Source organism: Globicephala melas, chromosome 10, assembly GCF_963455315.2.
Source record: "Globicephala melas chromosome 10, mGloMel1.2, whole genome shotgun sequence".
Classification (NCBI taxonomy): Eukaryota; Metazoa; Chordata; class Mammalia; order Artiodactyla; family Delphinidae; genus Globicephala; species Globicephala melas.
The window spans coordinates 47,729,775-47,748,393 of record NC_083323.1 but is presented as its reverse complement, the minus strand read 5'-3'; the positions used below and the strand labels follow the sequence as shown (position 1 = coordinate 47,748,393).

The 18,619-nt window shown below is 37.2% G+C and overlaps 1 protein-coding gene across 8 annotated transcripts in view; it reads left to right on the top strand.

The window, feature by feature from the left end:
* Positions 1-18,619, top strand: part of NUP107 (nucleoporin 107) — a 44,319-nt gene that overhangs the window by 18,512 nt on the left and 7,188 nt on the right. For all 8 annotated transcript variants that reach the window (XM_060306257.2, XM_060306256.2, XM_030866342.3 and 5 more), the window contains 14 exons: positions 1,668-1,746; positions 3,605-3,718; positions 7,779-7,869; positions 8,006-8,082; positions 9,965-10,024; positions 11,075-11,220; positions 11,348-11,396; positions 14,226-14,295; positions 14,616-14,734; positions 15,435-15,473; positions 15,772-15,922; positions 16,255-16,367; positions 17,297-17,399; positions 17,857-18,017. In XM_060306257.2, the coding sequence (XP_060162240.1) occupies positions 1,668-1,746; positions 3,605-3,718; positions 7,779-7,869; positions 8,006-8,082; positions 9,965-10,024; positions 11,075-11,220; positions 11,348-11,396; positions 14,226-14,295; positions 14,616-14,734; positions 15,435-15,473; positions 15,772-15,922; positions 16,255-16,367; positions 17,297-17,399; positions 17,857-18,017 (1,372 nt within the window). The remainder of the gene's footprint in view (positions 1-1,667; positions 1,747-3,604; positions 3,719-7,778; positions 7,870-8,005; positions 8,083-9,964; positions 10,025-11,074; positions 11,221-11,347; positions 11,397-14,225; positions 14,296-14,615; positions 14,735-15,434; positions 15,474-15,771; positions 15,923-16,254; positions 16,368-17,296; positions 17,400-17,856; positions 18,018-18,619) is intronic.

Genomic DNA, 18,619 nt, shown 5'->3' with positions numbered 1-18,619 from the left:
TATTCAGTTCTTACTGAACTCAGTCTGTGAGCAAAACAGATAAAAACTCTGCCTTTGTGGAATTTATAATTGTATAGGAGAGTTAGACAGCAAATAGATATATATCCTATTGGGTGCTAAGAGCTTTGAAAGAAGAATAAGAATCAGAGTTGATGGATAGAGGATGGTAATGGGAGTTACTTTAGGTAGAAGAGGTGACCAGGGAAGGCCTCTCTAAGGAAGTAACAGGTAATAAGAGTAAGAGGTTTTTAAGAAATAAAGGAGGCCAGACATGCAAAAATTTGAGGGACAAGTGTTCAGGGCAAGAACAGGAACTACAGAGACTCTAAGAAGGTAAAGTATTTGCACAAGGAGGCCAGTGTGAGCACAGCAAAGAAAAGAATGGTAGGAAATGAGATTGAAGAGAGCCAGCTCATATAGGACTTTTACAGGTAGCCCAGGTAAGGGTTTGGGACTTTATTTTAAATGTGATGGGAAACCTTGAGAATAAAAGAATGACATGGTCTGATTCAAGTTTTCAAACAATCACTTTGCCATATTTTCTTAATAATCATAATTGATTATCAGGAAAACAATTCTCCCATGTTTCTAGCTACTTGTATGTGTTTTTGTTTTTTAATTGCTTTTCCCTGCATCCTTCAGTGCTTCTAAATTATTGTAAGACCTTGAAACCAGAAAGCAAGTACCCCTAGGTTAAAGGGACAGTTTATTTCAAGACTTAAAGAAAAAGTTCAGTTTGCCTTTGAATTCAGTAACATTATATATGTATCAAGTCTATAAATCAATTGTTTTTTTCTCTGCTTAACTAGGAAATTAGTGCTACCAAATTTTTTTTTTTAATCTTAAATCTTGGTTAGTTGTGGTTTTTCTGAGAGAAAGAGAAATTTTCATTTTCAGAAAAAAAAATTTTTAAGTTAATATGTCCTGTTAAGGTTTTTACAAGTTTTTTACGAGTTAGTCTCCTTTTCTTGCCAGTCAATAGAAGAGAATAGAGAATCCTTTTAAAACAGAGCCACACTTCTGTGGTCATTTGGTTTTTAATGAGGCATCAAAGCAATCCAGTGGGGAAAGCAATGTCTTTTGAACAAACCGTGCAGGAAAAAACTGCATATCTATGTGAACAAAGCTTAGCCTTGATACCTCCCTCACACTGTACCCAACAGTTAATTCAAGATGGATCATAATCCCCAATGTATAAGCTAAAACTGTAAAGCTCTTAGAGGAAAACATAAGAGGACATTTTTGTGACTTGGCGAATAAGTGATTGTCACAGAAAGCAGTAATCAGGAGAAAGAGATTGATTTGACTTCATCAAAATTAAAACCTCATTAAAAGACATCATTGAGAAAAGGAATTGGTGGCAATCCGCAGACTGGAAGAAACGTAAAGAACCTGTAGTTCATAAAGAACTACAACTCAGTAGCAAGAAGACAGCCAGATTAAAAAGGACAAAGATTTGAACAGATTCCTCACAAAAGCAGATAGTTGAATGGCCAATAAGGCATGAAAAAATGCTCAACATCATTAGTCATCTGAGCGAAAATGCCCTTTTATATTAACGTTTTGCATGTTTTTTCTGAGTTTGTACTCTCTTTCCTTGACTTGATTTTTTTAAGTAGACCTATTAAAATTCCTCGTTTAAAAAAAAGTTGTACTTATTCTTTCAGGGAAAATACTCTGCATACCTTGAAACAGCGGCAGCTCTCTTCTTACATAGGAAGTGTCCGTCCTCTTGTCACTGAATTGGTAAGTGTTCTTTGAAATGGAAGTTGCCTTCAGAGTTAAGTGATTTTTATTCCTAAAGGCTGAGAATTTTTATTTTCTTGGATCCTTGTTTTAGTTTCCAGAAGGACTGCATATACTGTTTAACTCTAAAAATTACTAAGTTGCGTTTGAATTTGATGGCATATATTTGAACCCATCTGTGGCCTATAGATTGTAAATTGTAAAAGGAAGTATAGAAAGTGTTCTTGATTTGCCAGCATTAAAACAAATTAATTTGATTGTAAATTGTAAAAGGAAGTATAGAAAGTGTTCTTGATTTGTCAGCATTAAAACAAATTCATTTTGACTTTATAGCAAGGTTTGACTCTGCAGCTGTAAGGTGGTGACCTATGAAAGTTCTTTTATATAGAAAGCAGGGGAAAAAAATAAAGCTTTGTGAATTAGCTTGAGGTTAGAAGGGTCATTCTAGGATATGAGTTATAGGAGTAATAGTGGATTTGAAAAGAACGGGAGTCTAATTATTGTAGAAATGAAGGAACAGAACTTTGTGATAGGTGGAGGCATGTGAATTAAATGTTTATAGTGAAAAGTGAGAGAAGTAAGTAACAGTCGAAAAAATAGGTAAAATTCTATTTGGTAACAAAAGTGTGTTTTGATGAAAATTATTTGGAAACTACTGAAAGTTCTTGTAATAAATTGTAGCAAAATTACCCCTGTAGCAAGCAACTAAAAATCATTTACCCTTAACATTTGGAAAGTGGTGATTTCCTTTTGCCAGAAAGAAACTATTTGTTCCAAAATTGAATGATTATATCTGTCTGCAAAATATTTGTGAAACTAGCCAATTGACCTATTATGCCTTCCAGTTTTTGAATTGATAATCATATTACTCAGTAACATTTGGAATAAGAATTACTCCTCTTTTAAAGTTACATTAAAATAGCTTTTAATCTGAAATTCATCATGTAGATCAGGGGTCCCCAACCCCCAGGCTGTGGACTGGTACCGGTCCGCGGCCTGTCAGGAAGCGGGCCACGCAGCAGGAGGTGAGCGGAAGGTGAATGAGCGAAGTTACATCTGCCGCTCCCCGTCGCTCCCCATCTCCCCGTCGCTCCCCATCGCTCCCGTTACCGCCTGAACCATCCCCTTCCCCCCGCCACCCCCCTGCCGTCTGTGGAAAAATTGTCTTCCACAAAACCGGTCCCTGATGCCAAAAAGCTTGGGGACCGCTGATGTAGATCATGTGTGCTCTTTGCCACAAAAATGAGGACACTATGTTATCCCCAGTGTTTTCTTTTTATTCTTGAAAGGTAGTTGGTAGGAATAACTGAGGGTGGAGGTATTTATTAGAAATCTGTTTTAAAATTTCTTTTGTTGGGTGTTGGTGTGCTTTGTATAGCATTAGTCCCATACTGGGCTCTCTTCTCGTATGTTCTCAGAAAGAACCAGCTAAGCACCTTCTAGTCACAGAGTGCATTGTGATTCCTGCAGTTTCTCCTCTGCTCACTCTCCATCTAGGCCTAATTCTGTTTAGGATTAACTGGGCCATGTAGTTGCTACAACAGGGTAAAGCTCAAGTCAGCTTGAATTATGAGTAGAATTTCTAGAGCTGCTGGGCTGGACTAGGGCTGTTTCCAGCTTGCCTGACTGAAGTATGCACCTTTGTGGACCGACAGAGTCTGTTTTGAATGGGCAACAGACAGCTATGTGGCTATCTGGGACACTTGTGACACTTTGTTCCCTTTGTTACTTAAGTAAATTCAGTGAATTTATTTCAGTATGTAATTCAGGAGACATTTATCATCTCTTGATGTTTACATTGTATGTGCATATAAAGAATTTATAGTTGATGATTTAATTAATTAATTAATTTTTGTAGGACCCTGATGCTCCCATAAGACAGAAGATGCCCCTTGATGATCTGGATAGAGAAGATGAAGTCAGATTACTTAAATATCTTTTCACTCTGATTCGTGCTGGAATGACAGAAGAGGTAAATGATGTATATACCCTGCTTGTCCAATATCAAAAAGTCACAGACTGTAAGTTGGAAAGGATCTTTGTGACCACTGAGTATGCCTCCTCAATGCAGTAATCTTTTTCACAGTATTTCTGGATCTAACTCCTGTTCCAACATTTCTGGTAATAAAGAACACATTGCTTCAGAAAGCAGTGCACTTCAGTTTGCACAACTCTGGTAGAAAATCCTTTGTAAGAAGTCAAACTTTGCCTTCCCATTAGTGTACTGCATACCCTAGGCATAGCCCCATTATTTCTAGTTTGGATTTTTTTTTTAAACAAATTCAATGAAGACTTTTTTTTTTTTTTTTTTTAGTAAATTTATTTATGGCTGCGTTGGGTCTTCATTGCCGCACATGGGCTTTCTCTAGTTGTGGCGAGTAGGGGCTACTCTTCATTGTGGTGCGTGGGCTTCTCATTATAGTGGCTTCTCTTGTTGTGGAGCACGGGCTCTAGGCGTGCGGGCTCGGTAGTTGTGGTGCATGGGCTTAGTTGCTCCGCGGCATGTGGGATCTTCCTGGACCAGGGCTTAAACCCGTGTCGCCTTCATTGGCTGGCGGATTCCTAACCACTGCGCCATTAGGGAAGCCCCTATTTCTAGTTTGGATTTTTAAGAGTTAAGAATAAGTCTGACCCTAATTGCTCTTCTAGTTGATACTGTCTAGCATTTGAAGACTATGGTCCCCTCAAATTTCTTCCTTTTAACTTCACCTCTTTAATATGTAACCTCCTGGGCTTCCCTGGTGGCACAGTGGGTGGGAATCTGCCTGCCAATGCAGGGGACCTGGGTTTGATCCCTGGCCCGGGAAGATTCCCACATGCCGCGGAGCTGCAAAGCCCATGTGCCACAACTACTGAGCCTGTGCTCTGCAACGAGAAGCCACGACAATGAGAAGCCTGCGCACCACTCGCTGCAACTAGAGAAAGCCCGCGCACAGAACAAAGACCCAACACAGCCAAAAATAAAAACAAATAAATAAATAAATTTATTAAAAAAAAAAAGTAGGGGCTTCCCTGGTGGCACAGTGGTTGAGAGTCCGCCTGCCAATGCAGGGGACATGGGTTCGTGCCCTGGTCTGGGAAGATCCCACATGCCACGGAGCGGCTGGGCCCGTGAGCCATGGCTGCTGAGCCTGCGCGTCCAGAGCCTGTGCTCTGCAACAGGAGAGGCCACAACAGTGAGAGGCCCGCGTACCAAAAAAAAAAAAAAAAAAAAAGTAACCTCCTTTGTGATAGTTAAGGTCTTGTGTGTAAGGTGTGAAGTATCTGATCAGACAGCTTACTGGATGGCTCTGTGGACTTTTTTTTTTTTTTTTTTTTGCGGTACACGGGCCTCTCACTGTTGTGGCCTCTCCCGTTGCGGAGTACAGGTTCCAGACGCGCAGGCTCAGCAGCCATGGCTCACGAGCCTAGCCGCTCCGAGGCATGTGGGTTCTTCCCGGACCGGGGCACGAACCCGTGTCCCCTGCATCAGCAGGCAGAGTCTCAACCACTGCGCCACCAGGGAAGCCCTCTGTGGACTTTTTAGATGAGGTAGTCTGATGCATAGGAGCTTCAAGCTTCAGATATTATGCTGTACCTGTTTTGCTGTACTCTTGGTAATGTTCTTTAGATAGAAATATGTTAGCTCAAAGTGTTGTTTGTTCTTCTGTGTTACAAACCACTAGCATATATTAAGTAATTTTTATAGTAGTAAGTGTTGGATTATTAAACATCATTCTTATTTTTTAATTAAGAAAAGAAGGGGGATTCCCTGGTGGTCCAGTAGTTAGGCCTCTGAGCTTTCACTGCTGAGGGTTTGGGTTCAATCTCTGACTGGGGAACTAAGATCCTGTAAGCCACGTGGGTGGCACGGCGCCCCCCCCCCAAAAAAAAAGGAAAGAAAGAAAGAAAAGAAGTAACACATACTCATTTGTTCAGAAAATATTTGAGTCCCAGCCACTCTGCCAGGTGATGTGCAGGATACTAGGAATCACAATGGCAATTAAGAATGTAGTTTTAAAAACAAAACAAAAATATGATCACATTATTGAAAGTCTTGAAAAATAAAAACTCTCAAGGTCCCACTACCTTTACATAATCACAGATAGTGGGGTTTTAAAATTTACTTACAAGCCTTTTTTTGTACATCTTTTTTTTTCACTTTACACGAGCCTCTCACTGTTGTGGCCTCTCCCATTGCGGAGCACAGGCTCCGGACGCGCAGGCTCAGCGGCCATGGCTCATGGGCCCAGCCGCTCCGTGGCATGTGGGATCTTCCCGGACCGGGGCATGAACCCGCGTCCCCTGCATCGGCAGGCGGACTCTCAACCACTGCGCCACCAGGGAAGCCCAAGTCAATAGTTTTGGTATATTACAGTATTGATTTTTTCATTGTGATAAAAGATATATAACAAAATTTGTCATTTTAACCATTTTCAAGTGTAAATTTCAGTGACATTAATTAAATTCACAGTGTTGCGAAACCATCACCACTATGTTTCTAAAACTTTTCATCACCCCAAGCAGAAACTCCATAACCATTATGCAGTAATTCCCCATTTCCCCTTTCTCTCAGCATTTGGTAACCTAATCTTTCTGTCTCTATGCATTTGCCTATTCTAGCTATTTCATGTAAGTGGAATCATACAATATTTGTTCTTTTGTGTCTGGCTAATTTCACTTAGAAAAATGTTTTTAAGGTTTTGCATTCAGATTTTGTCCTGCCTTTTTTAGGTAGCATATCAAATATTTAAAAAATATTTTTCCATGTTGCTACATAGCTTTCATAATTTTTAAAAGTCATAAATCCAAAATGATGTTTTGGGTATGATACTTTTTAACTGATTCAATTTTTTTTTTAATATTTATTTATTTATTTTTATTTATTTGGCTGTGCCGGATCTTAGTCATGGCATGCGGGATCTTCGTTGTGGCGTGTGAGATCTTTTAGTCGTGGCATGTGGGCTCTTAGTTGCAGCATGCGGGATCTAGTTCCCTGACCAGGGATCAAACCCTGGCCCCCTGCATTGCGAGCGTGGAGTCTTAACCGTTGGACCACTAGGGAAGTCCCTTAACTGGTTGTATTAATCAGATTCTGTAGGTTCAAATGACAGAAGCCCAACTCAGATTACTTACAGGTCGGGGATTGATTGTCTCATGGAACAGAGAAGTATAGAGGGTTATATCTGGTTATAAAAGCAGGATTCGGGGACTTAGAAGATGTCATTAGGATACTGTCTCTCCCAGGCTCTTGACACTCCTCTGTGGCTTCATTCTCAAGAAGCCATTTGTGTCTGTGATGGCCACCAACAGCTCCAGCCTTACATCCTCCTGCAAGCTAGCAACCCCAGCAAAAGGAGTGTCTCTCTTTCCCAATATCTCTGGCAAGGGTCCTGGGAGTGATTCTTGTTACATCACATGCCTAATCCTTGAGTTCAGAGATGGAATCATATGACCTATTCAAACCATATGAACTAAATGGGGAGAGATGGTTCCTAAAGAGATGATGGACCAACAAACATGTTTCTATCTCACTGGTATATCAAGCTCATCTGATTGGTCACATTTAACATGAAGAAATATCATTTTTATGGGCTGAATGAGCAATAGCACCCTGTCATTATAGAGACTAACAGTGTTTTTGTAATACTTTTACATAAATCAAGGGTCATCAGCCTCTTTAGCCCATTTGTCTCTAGCAGAATTACATGCCTGTGGGCGCCGTGGGCACCTAGTGGTAAGCCCAGAATCAAAGAGCAAACGGATTATTAGGGAAAGAAAGAAAGGAAGGAAGGGAGGGACGGAGGGACGGAGGGAGGGAGGGAGGCAGGAAGGCAGGCAGGCAGGCAGGCCCGCGGGCGGGCAGAGGCCACAGAAAGACATGCATATGGCTGAAGTGAAACGCCATTACTGATTGTCTACACCATCCTTTGTCACATCTATGCCATAAGTTATCTAATCCTCATAAATTGCTTGTACTTTTCTATAAGGCACAAGTGCTTCTTTAGTACTGCATTGGTTACATGACCAATCACTGTTTCTTGTTTCTAAAGGCACAACGACTCTGCAAACGCTGTGGTCAGGCATGGAGAGCTGCAACACTTGAAGGCTGGAAGCTCTATCATGACCCCAATGTTAACGGAGGTATTTTAATTGATTTTATTCTGAGAGTTAGCTCTAAATGGCAATTTTGTGAAGTATAGCGTTTGTTTTTAGAAATTGTTGAACTTAGGAGATCTCATTTTAAACTATAAACTTTATTTCTTTTACTGTTTTATAGGAACAGAATTAGAACATGTTGAAGGGAATCCATATAGATGCATTTGGAAAATAAGTTGTTGGAGAATGGCGGAAGATGTAAGATATAATAAAATATTTACTGATACTGATTTTTACTCATAATTCACTGAAGGCCTGCTGAAGATGCTGTGAAATGTTGAGAGTAGTTTAAGACTAAAGTTCCTGTTTTTGAAGAACTTCCAATCAAACTGAAGAACAGGGCAGGCTTTACGAATCAGAGTTATTCAGACACACTGAGTACTAAGAATTAAGCACTGAAATAAGGCAAAAATACAAAAAAAGGTAGCAGATGAAGTCACAGAATAAGCACTGGGCTGGCTTCCAAAGAGAATTGAACCGATCTTTTAAAAATTACTAGGATTTGAGTTGTTGGGCATGAAAAGCAGAGAAAGGAATTGTCGGTAGGATGCCTAGGTTGGGAAAAGTCAAGGGAAGGTAGGTTTACCAGGTTGGAGCAGAAGGCTCACAAGAGGAAATATAGTCAGTTCTGTCATGACACCACCTACGCATTCCTAAAAATCACTACAGCATGACAAATTGTGGAGAAAATCCACAGGGCTTTTAGGGAAAATAGAATTAAGAGCACGGTACTCAAAAACCACCAGTGACACATAAAAAGTTAAAAACTTAATAAAAATAGCACAGTGTCACACTGTTAAATAAACACATAAATACTGCAACAAATATGGCAGTTTACCTTGAAAAAGAACTGGAGTTTGCTTGTGGAATGAGGTGTCAGAGGGTTACAGCTTGTGAGTTATTGAGAGGTGATAGAAGGAGGTTATCTGAAATGAAACAAAATTGTAACAGTTGATGTGGATGGATTTAGCTTATCATACACCTGGAGAGCCCAGGGAGCTGGTAGATGTTTGAGGTGTGTCAGTTTTGTGTATTTCCAAGTGGCTTGGTTCATTTAGGTGTTTTCAGTATTCAGCTAATGTTTCTTGTGCACAAAATTGTGCATAAGGAAATGGGAAGTTTATATTATGTTCAAATCATTCCTTGATAAATCAATTGCATTGGAACAAATTCACATTTTCAAAACAAGCATTGTAGCAGAACTGACTGTAATGAGAAGATGACTGAAAAACGTAAATTAAGAGCAGGCAGTGGTGGTCCTCAAGTGCTGCTCTAAGGAATGGGAACTTTGTACCATAGATAGTGGTGAGCCATCAAAACCTTGAGGGCACATGACAGCAGTGCTTTAAGAAAATTAGCATGGCAGTGGAAAATAGGCTTAAAATTGAATGAACTAAAGACTGAGAAACTAGTTAGGAGGCTGTCAAGAGTTATTCAGACACTAAGTAATAAGGGCCTGCCCTGGGTTAATATGGAGAGTACAAAAGAACAGAACAAAAATGGTCAGGACCAGAAACTGGAAACAACGCAGAGGAGGACTCAGTTGTATAGTTAGAGTCTCTGAAGTCTCTTGTTTGGATGATGAGAAAACAGGAATGTCATTAATAGAATCCAGAAGTAAAATGGGATAATTTGATGAACATAATTAATTCTACTTAGGAATTTGATGCAAACTGATGCATGACAGGCTCCGAGTGTGCCTTGTTTGGATGTTGTTCTTAGGTCACTGTCAGGTAGTATTAGGTATTTAGAAACTTCATAGGGGAAAACACCTATACAGAGTCTATCTGGAATAAAATTTGCGTATAATAAATAATCAAAGCATCCATTAGATTTGAATCTGCTTTCACTCTGTATTTGAAATTTAGATATTTGACTTTTCAGGAAGATTTCAGCATTGGCTATATCAAACTAAGGGGTCCTTCCTTCTTATTCCCCTACTAGATCTTTTACTAAAGTTTAGAAACTGTCAGGTGAGTAAATAAGTTCATTTTAGAAGACACTGCAGATTTCCAGATTATGAAAAAGTTGACATACTAAGAAAAACAGTTCAATTTTATTTATATTCATTATATTTCAGGAGCTTTTTAATAGATATGAGAGAGCAATTTATGCAGCTTTAAGTGGGAATCTCAAGCAGGTATGCGATTTATTTTAATAATTCTTTTTTTTCTATGGAATGAAATTATATATAATATATGTCATATATGTAACCATATATAATAATCGTATAAGCTTAAGCTACTAAGAATAGCAATGATAGCGATAATCATGAAATAGAATAGTAACTTGAGGTACTTAGTTTGATGTATCTCATACACCAGATGATGTTTTATTTATTTATTTATTTTAATCTTACTTTTTTTTTTTAATTAATTAATTTATTTGGCTTCACTGGGTCTTAGCTGTGGCACGAGGGATCTTCTTTGCCGCATATGGGATCTTTAGTTGCGGCATGCAAACTCTAAGTTGCAGCTTGTGGGATCTATGGAGTTCCCTGATCAGGGATCAAACCTGAGGCCCCTGCATTGGGAGCGTGGAGTCTTAGCCACTGGACCACTAGGGAAGTCCCCCAAATGATGTTCTGATACATGAAATCAAATTTCAGTTTCTAAGAATTGTAAATTTAATTCCAATACACATTTATTGATGACTTATGGTTCCCATAGCTTTATCCAGAAGTGTTCCACAAAGGCACAATGACTGAATTGTCTCACACATGTGTGTGTGCTGCTCACAACTCCTACTACCCCCTACATTTTACAGCGGTTTTGAGGAATGTTACCATAACACTGAAACACCATCTTATATCAGCATGGAAAATTGATGCTATTGTGTGCTCATCATGGAAAAAATCATAATAGTTCAGACTTCTTAGAAGATGTGGTTTGAGGGACTTCCCTGGCGGTCCATTGGTTAAGACTCTGAGCTTCCATTTCAGGGGGCACGGGTTCAATCCCTGCTTGGGGAACTAATATCCCTCACCTCATGCTGTGCAGTGCAGCCAAAAAAAAAAAGGAGATGTGGTTTGAGGGGTGGAGAGAGGAGGTTATTTTGGTATGATATTTTATAATACACAATGTCTTATGTCATTATAGTGACTTTACAGTCCATATAAGTGGGTGTAACTGCTTTTCCTTTCTTTTTTGTTGGCTATGTCTGCATGTTTCTGTTTTGGAATGGGGTAAAGCTGCTTCCTGTCTGTGACACCTGGGAAGACACAGTGTGGGCCTACTTTCGGGTGATGGTGGACAGTCTGGTAGAACAGGAGATCCGGACATCAGTAATAACTCTAGATGAAACTGAAGAACTCCCTAGAGAATATTTGGAGGCAAAGTGAGTGAGTTGGTTTGTTTTTCATCATGAGGATTTGTAGTATTCTCTGTGAAGTTTCATTTTGTAGTCTTTGTTCATATTATTTATTAGCGTTGTTTTATCCCTTTCCTTGTTCTTTCTTTCAAAGTTGGACTTTAGAAAAGGTTTTTGAAGAACTTCAAGCTACTGATAAAAAGGTAAATATTAATATTTTAGGATAACTGGAATACGAAACTAAATGTTACATTGTGCACTGTAGCTGAAAGGCACAAAAGTATGTGAAATCTTGTTATATTCTCTTTTTGTTTCCTCACCTCTTATTCATATAAGAGATATTCTTTAAAAAGAAAAAACTTAACTGCATATTTAAATGATACATCATTTCTGTTTATTTGATTTAGGATTTGTTTCATCTAAATATATGGTATGCATGTAAGCTAATTTATTCCTTTCTTTTTGAAAAATTAAAATATATAATGGCAAATTAGCAAGACTTTCTTTTCCTAGATCTCAAAATAATCCAGTATTTTTTAAAGTAATATTCTTTTTTTGGGGGGGGTATGCAGGCCTCTCACCACTGTGGCCTCTCCTGTTGCGGAGCACAGGCTCCGGACGCACAGGCCCAGCGGCCATGGCTCACGGGCCCAGCCGCTCCGCGGCATGTGGGATCCTCCCGGACCGGGGCATGAACCCGTGTCCCCTGCATCGGCAGGCGGGCTCCCAACCACTGCGCCACCAGGGAAGCCCTAAAGTAATATTCTTAAAAATTTTTTTAAATAACCAAAGTATGTACTTGAAACAAAATAGTCTAAAGATGTATAAGTAAGGCCTTTATAAAACTTCCTCCCAACCTCTTTATGGTTATTCTCATTCACTGAGATGATAAAACATTGATATGTATCCTACATATCCTTCTCCATAATCTTACAAATATATGTAGATAATGTAGATATTCCAGTATAGGATTTTGGTTTTTGAGGTTGTTTTTCACATCATTCTACCTACATTAGTCTATGGCTTTTTTTTCCCCCATTTAATGATACTGTCTTTGAGTTAGTGGATATAGATTTAACAGCCTAACTTATTATTTTTAATAGGTATATAATGTTCTATAGAATGATGTATCCTTTTTTTTGATCATTCCCCTTTTGGTGATATTTAGGTTGCTTCTAGCACTGCAATGAACATTCTTATTTATTTATTCTTATTTTTTTATGCTTATCTACTAGTCCTGTTTCTTTACAAGTTTCCTGAAAGCAGGAATGTTGGGTTAAAGGGTATATGTATATTAAGTTAATTTCCTTGTTGTAGCAATTAATTCATACTCCTACAAGTAATTTATTAATGTGGCCATTTCCCTGCATTCTCACTAGTCCCAGATATCACAGTTTTTTTTATTTTTTGCTAATCCATCAGATTAGCTGGGAAATAGAAACTCACTGTTCTTCTCATATTTCCCTGTCTATTCATAAGGCTGAGCAAATTTTCCTGTTTATTGACCATTTTTTAATTTCCTATTTAGAGCTTTCACCTATTTTTCTGTTGGATTTTATTTTTTCCTTATTATTGTATAAGAGTTCTTTGTATAGTAAAAAAAAATGTAGTGCTTTCTCTAGCAAGTGTTTTTTTGCCAGTCTGTTGTTTTGGAGATTCCAATGAATGAAAATAAAACGAGAAAGTCAAGGAATAGATACAAATTTAGAAACGGGGGAGCATTTACATATGATGAGAGTGTAAATCTAGAAACTCAAGATGCAGTAAGTTACTAGAATTAATAAGAGAATTTTTAAAGTATCTAAATTCAAGACAGAGTTATGAAAAAAATCATATCCTTTTTGTAATTGTTACAGCTAGTTAGAAAAGGATTTAGCTCCCTGCAAAAGTCCCATTTAAATTATTGACCAAAACTATAAGATACCCAGGAATAAAATTAACCAAGGGTTTGAGGACCTTCATAAAAAGCTATAGAATCCTATTGAAAGACACAAATAAATAGATATACCACATTCCTGGATGAGGTGATTTGATATAAATCTCAGCCATTCCAAAATTAACATTGAAACCTAATGCTTTGGGGCATTATTTCTGAACAGAAAATTTCCAAGTAGAAGAATAAGTGAGAATGGCGAGAAAAGAACAATAATTAATAGGGTATTTGCCTTCCTCAATAATAAAACAATATAAAGATACAATAAAACAGTATCGAATTGTCACAGGAATAAATAGATCATCGGGATATGAAAATCCATATTAGATCCAAATATATATGAGAACTTAATAGTTGTAGATGACAGAGATGACGTTTCCTTTCAGAGTAAGAGGGATGGTTTATTTACATACATGGTATGGACATAATTGACTTTCCATCTGGAAGAGAACAAAGCTAGATCTCTGCTTCATGCCATGTATTAAAATCAGTTCCAGAGGGAGCAAACATTTGAATGTAAAAAAGAAAAAATATTGGAAGAAAATTTAGACAAATAAAAATCAAAATATATTTGACCAAAAATATATGAATTATTTGCTTCAGAAAAAAATCCAACAGCAGGTTACTTGTAAATTTTGTCTGCTCTGTGCCTAATCACTATTTTGATTGGTTTTGTTACTTTTGGTGCCATTTGCAGAAGAGAATACCCAAAGAATGCTTTCAAGAACCACTGTTTATGTTGAAGGAAATCTTACAGTTTATTTTGATTTGGTCACATGTGCCCTTCTTTTCTGGTTCACCACGGACTGCCAAGGAAAACTATAGTAAAATATAAAAAATAAAAGTTTCTTAACATTCACAGAGATTAAATTGTTTTATCGCAATTCTCTGCTTTCAAAGATAACGTTGAGCCTTGAGTATATATTTCCAAGGGCAGTATCTTTCTCATGTTTTACTTTATTTTGGTCTCCTAAGACCCTTCATCTCCAGCTTTTTCTTTGTATATGTTCCTTCAAAAGTTGACATTTTTAGCTTACCAATGAGTACATACTGCAGAATGACCATAGTAGATTTATGGAAAATGTAAAAACTTTTTCAGAGAGTTCTGGAAGAGAATCAAGAACATTATCATATAGTTCAAAAATTCCTTATCCTGGGAGACATTGATGGTAAGATATATTTTATTTCACTTTGTATGAGTTCTTTGTTTTCTTTAGTAATTTTGTAAAAAGTTATCAAAACAGTGCATATGACTTACCACATTTTGTCATCTCTATAAATACCAACGTATCTGAATGCAACTATTTACTTAATTTTTAGAAAATAAAGTTTGAATTTAATCCAGAGTCTGTTTTATATGATGGTTCTTAACAATGAGATAGTGAACTGGTAGTGGTATAGGAATACAGTAAATGTCCTTGGATAGTGTTTATATCTCTTCTTTTGATTTTTATCCCTATTGTTGCATCTTTGCTTTGATTGCTTATAGGTCTGATGGATGAATTTAGCAAATGGCTTTCCAAAAGCAGAAACAATCTACCTGGACACCTCCTTCGCTTCATGACTCACCTCATTTTGTTTTTCCGCACTCTGGGACTACAGACCAAAGTAAATAAAAATGAGCTGTATACCCTTCTCTGCAAGATTGATGCTTTATACACCTATTGTCAGGAAAACATGCTACTTTTTGGTGGTTGTTTTCTGGAAATGGTGACCATAGTCTCATATGATCACTCGATGATGATTCACTGCAGGTTACTTGTTAGGGTTCTAATCTGTGGCTGCAGAATGCTGGTGGTTACCTGGATTTTGGACAATTTATAACTTTAATCCTCATTAGTACCCAACTCTAAATCAACCAGCTAAGGTAACTGAGCCAGACTAAGTTCTCTGAGATCTTAAACCTTTGTTTTCTTTTTTCTTTTTCTTCTGTCCTAAATGGTAACACTTTGGTCAGAGTACATGTAGAAGGCAGAATGATGCAGTAGTTGAAAGCTTGGGTTTTGGAGTAAGAATCCTGGATTCATATTCTTACTCAGCAGCTTCTAGCTGTGTAATTCTGGGTAAATCTCCTTAGGTCTTAGTTTCTTCCTCTGTAAAATGTGAACAATAATAGTAACTACCCACAAAGAGTTAGGGTAAGGCAATACATGAACTTTGCTAAGCACTTAGTTATTGCATGTAGTTATTGCTCAGTGGTAAGTATTAAAAGTCATTAAATCATAGCGGAATTTTTATTAGATATATTGCTGGTACACATAAGCAGTTGTATTTATAATTTAATAATTATATCTTATTTCCTATTAAGGAAGAAGTTTCCATTGAGGTTTTAAAGACATACATACAGGTAAACTTTGAGAAACCACAATTATATATATTTTTTTACCATTTTAATGAAAACAAAAATCAGAATGATAATATTTTAATATCTAGTGGCAGGAGAGTCATCAAAATCCATAAAGTTCTTTTAATTGTCATAAATACTTTCTTTTGGAATTTAAAATTCTGTTTAGCAGCACAAATCTATATCTGTATGAATCTCTCCTAAATATATTTGAAATTTTGAAGTGAACTTTTTAAAAAGCACTGTTGATCCTAGAACTTGTTTAATTATTGACATACTTTGATCCTTTTTTGTTTTTTAGCTTTTAATAAATGAGAAACATACAAATCTCATAGCATTTTATACCTGTCATTTGCCTCAAGACCTCGCTGTTGCCCAGTATGCATTATTTTTGGAAGGTGTTACAGAATTTGAACAGCGCCACCATTGCCTGGAGCTGGCTAAAGAAGCAGGTAAAAATGGTTGAGAACATCTACTGGGCTTTGTAGGCAGATTATCATTTTGGCTTTAGTAACATTTAGCCTTCTAGTTTTAAATCCTATTTCTCTTACGAGGTGAAAAGGAATGAGGTTTTCAGTGAAATTCTGTTTTAGGAATGAAATAACCTATACTGTAACTCGTGTGAAATATCTTTTAATTTTGGCATTTTCTTTTATAATGTCTTTCATATTTTACATATTTTTAAAGAAGTGTTATCCCAAATTTACCACATCATTGTGACTGTTTAGAGGATATTAGTGTGAACGATTAATTCTTGTTTTTGTTTCTTCAAAAAATTCTTTAGATTTGGATATTGCAACTATAACAAAAACCGTAGTTGAGAATATTCGGAAGAAAGATAATGGTGAATTCAGTCATCATGACCTGGCCCCAGCCCTAGATACTGGCACTACTGAGGTAACATGAGGGGAAGAGAGAGGTGTGTTATATAACTCCTGATAATCCCTCATGTTATGCTTTTGTGAACTTCTACCTTAAAATACTCTGGCTTCTTTCTTTTTTAAAGAATTTTTCTTTGTCAGCCAAGTTATAAAAATTGGCAGCAAACTTAAGGTCTTGTGTAAGGAATTGCTTAATAGTAGTATTATGTTAAGGGAAGTTTCTTTAATGGAAAAAACCTGAGCATTGGATTTTTGCTCATCAGATTATTCTAGATACTTGATCAGTCACTTTTTTTGTTTTTTGGCTGAGTCGGGTCTTAGTTGCGGCACTCGGGATCTTTTCATTGTGGCATCTTTTCGTTGTGGCGGGTGGGCTCTTCGTTTTGGTACGTGGGCTTCTCTCTAGTTGTGACATGTGGGTTTTCTCTCTCTGTTTATGCCGTGTGGGCTCCAGAGTGCATGGGCTCTGTAGTCTGCGGCACACGGGCTCTCTCATTGAGACACGTGGGCTTAGTTGCTCTGCAGCATGTGGGATCTTAGTTTCCTGCATTGGAAGGTGGATTCTTTACCACTGGACCCCCAGGGAAGTCCCGATCAATCACTAACTTTTATGTAGCTTACTTATTCCTATTTTCAGAAAAGAATAGAAAGTTTTATCTAGGAAAGAAAAAAATTTTAGAGTAGCACTTAAAGGAATTACATGATGAAGTTGGTGGGACATCACATATATAATTCCAGATTCACAGTCCGGTAAGTTTTTTCTATAATTTAATAGAGACCTATTAAATGTGAAAATAAACTGAGAAAAGCTATTTTCTTTCATTATTTTGTATAACCTGAGGGAAAATATTCACTAGAAGTACAGACATAAGCTGGTTCTACTAATTTGTAGAATATCGTAGAAAAAACACAGTTGACATTTCTTTTTTCCAATTAAATGAATAGGAGGACCGTTTAAAAATCGATGTAATTGACTGGTTGGTATTTGACCCATCGCAGAGGGCGGAAGCACTAAAACAAGGCAATGCCATAATGAGGAAATTCTTGGGTATGCTGTATTTTTATATTCTTTTTTTTTTTAAGTTTTTGTTCTGTTCTAGAACTTTGTTGTTTGTTTTTCCAACCCTTCCAGTAGGGTAACGTACAAAACAGCCACTGTTACGGCTGGTATTGTGAAACAAAACATATTTAATAGTGACTTTTCATATCCTACTCAATTTTGCATATAATCTCAAGGCTTTGAAAAAATTGAATTGCCTTTTTTTAAGGCACAGAAAAGTATGTAAAAGTAATTGCATTTAATGAATCCTTTTGTGACTGTTACATTGAGATAAGGAAAAGCCCAGCCATTAAGTAGAGAGATCACCCAGACCTTTAACAGAAGTACCTTGAGACATGAAATGGTTACAGGTAGCTGTGAAAGTTGCAAACCAATAATTTGATTCCTTTAGAAACCATTACACGGAAATCCATATGTATTGAAAAACTGTATATCTTTTTCACAGCATCAAAAAAGCACGAAGCTGCAAAAGAAGTATTTGTGAAAATTCCTCAGGATTCAATAGCAGAAATCTATAACCAGTGGGAGGAACAAGGAATGGAGAGCCCACTTCCTGCTGAAGATGATAACGCTATCCGAGAACACTTGTGCATTAGAGCTTACTTGGTGAGATTGTAAAAACCACAAAACCTTTCTTTATGATGACTTTCCTGATTCACTCTCAGACCTTGAACTGTTTTTCCAGAAGTGGTGATTGACTCATTATCTTAGCTCCCTTGCGACTGTGGGACTGACTGATCCATAAGAACTTTGAAGACAAGACCTGGTCTTCATTTGCATGAGCCTCTAATCAGTGCTAACCAACTAAGAACATTTCACATGGTAGATAGTGTGTGTGATGTCTGAAATGTATGTTTTCTTAAGATTCTTTGAATGCTTCTCTCAACTTTAACATTTCTGCTTTTGGCAGTAACTGAAAAAAGCAAGATATTCTGTATTGTGACTAAACAACATACTCATTCAAAATTCATTCAACAAATAATGAAGTGATTGGCTAGGTTCTAGGACTAATTCTGGATGTCTTTCTATCCTTGCCCTCTAGAAGCTAATAGGCTCGTCAAGAAGACAGACAAGTAACTATGTGAACATCACAAACAAAACACTTATTCACCATGATTTTTTTTTGTATAAAAAGGAAATATTAAACGATTTTACTTCTTGCTACTGAAAAATTATTTCTAAGAATCAAATTTTTAAAAACTTTGTTG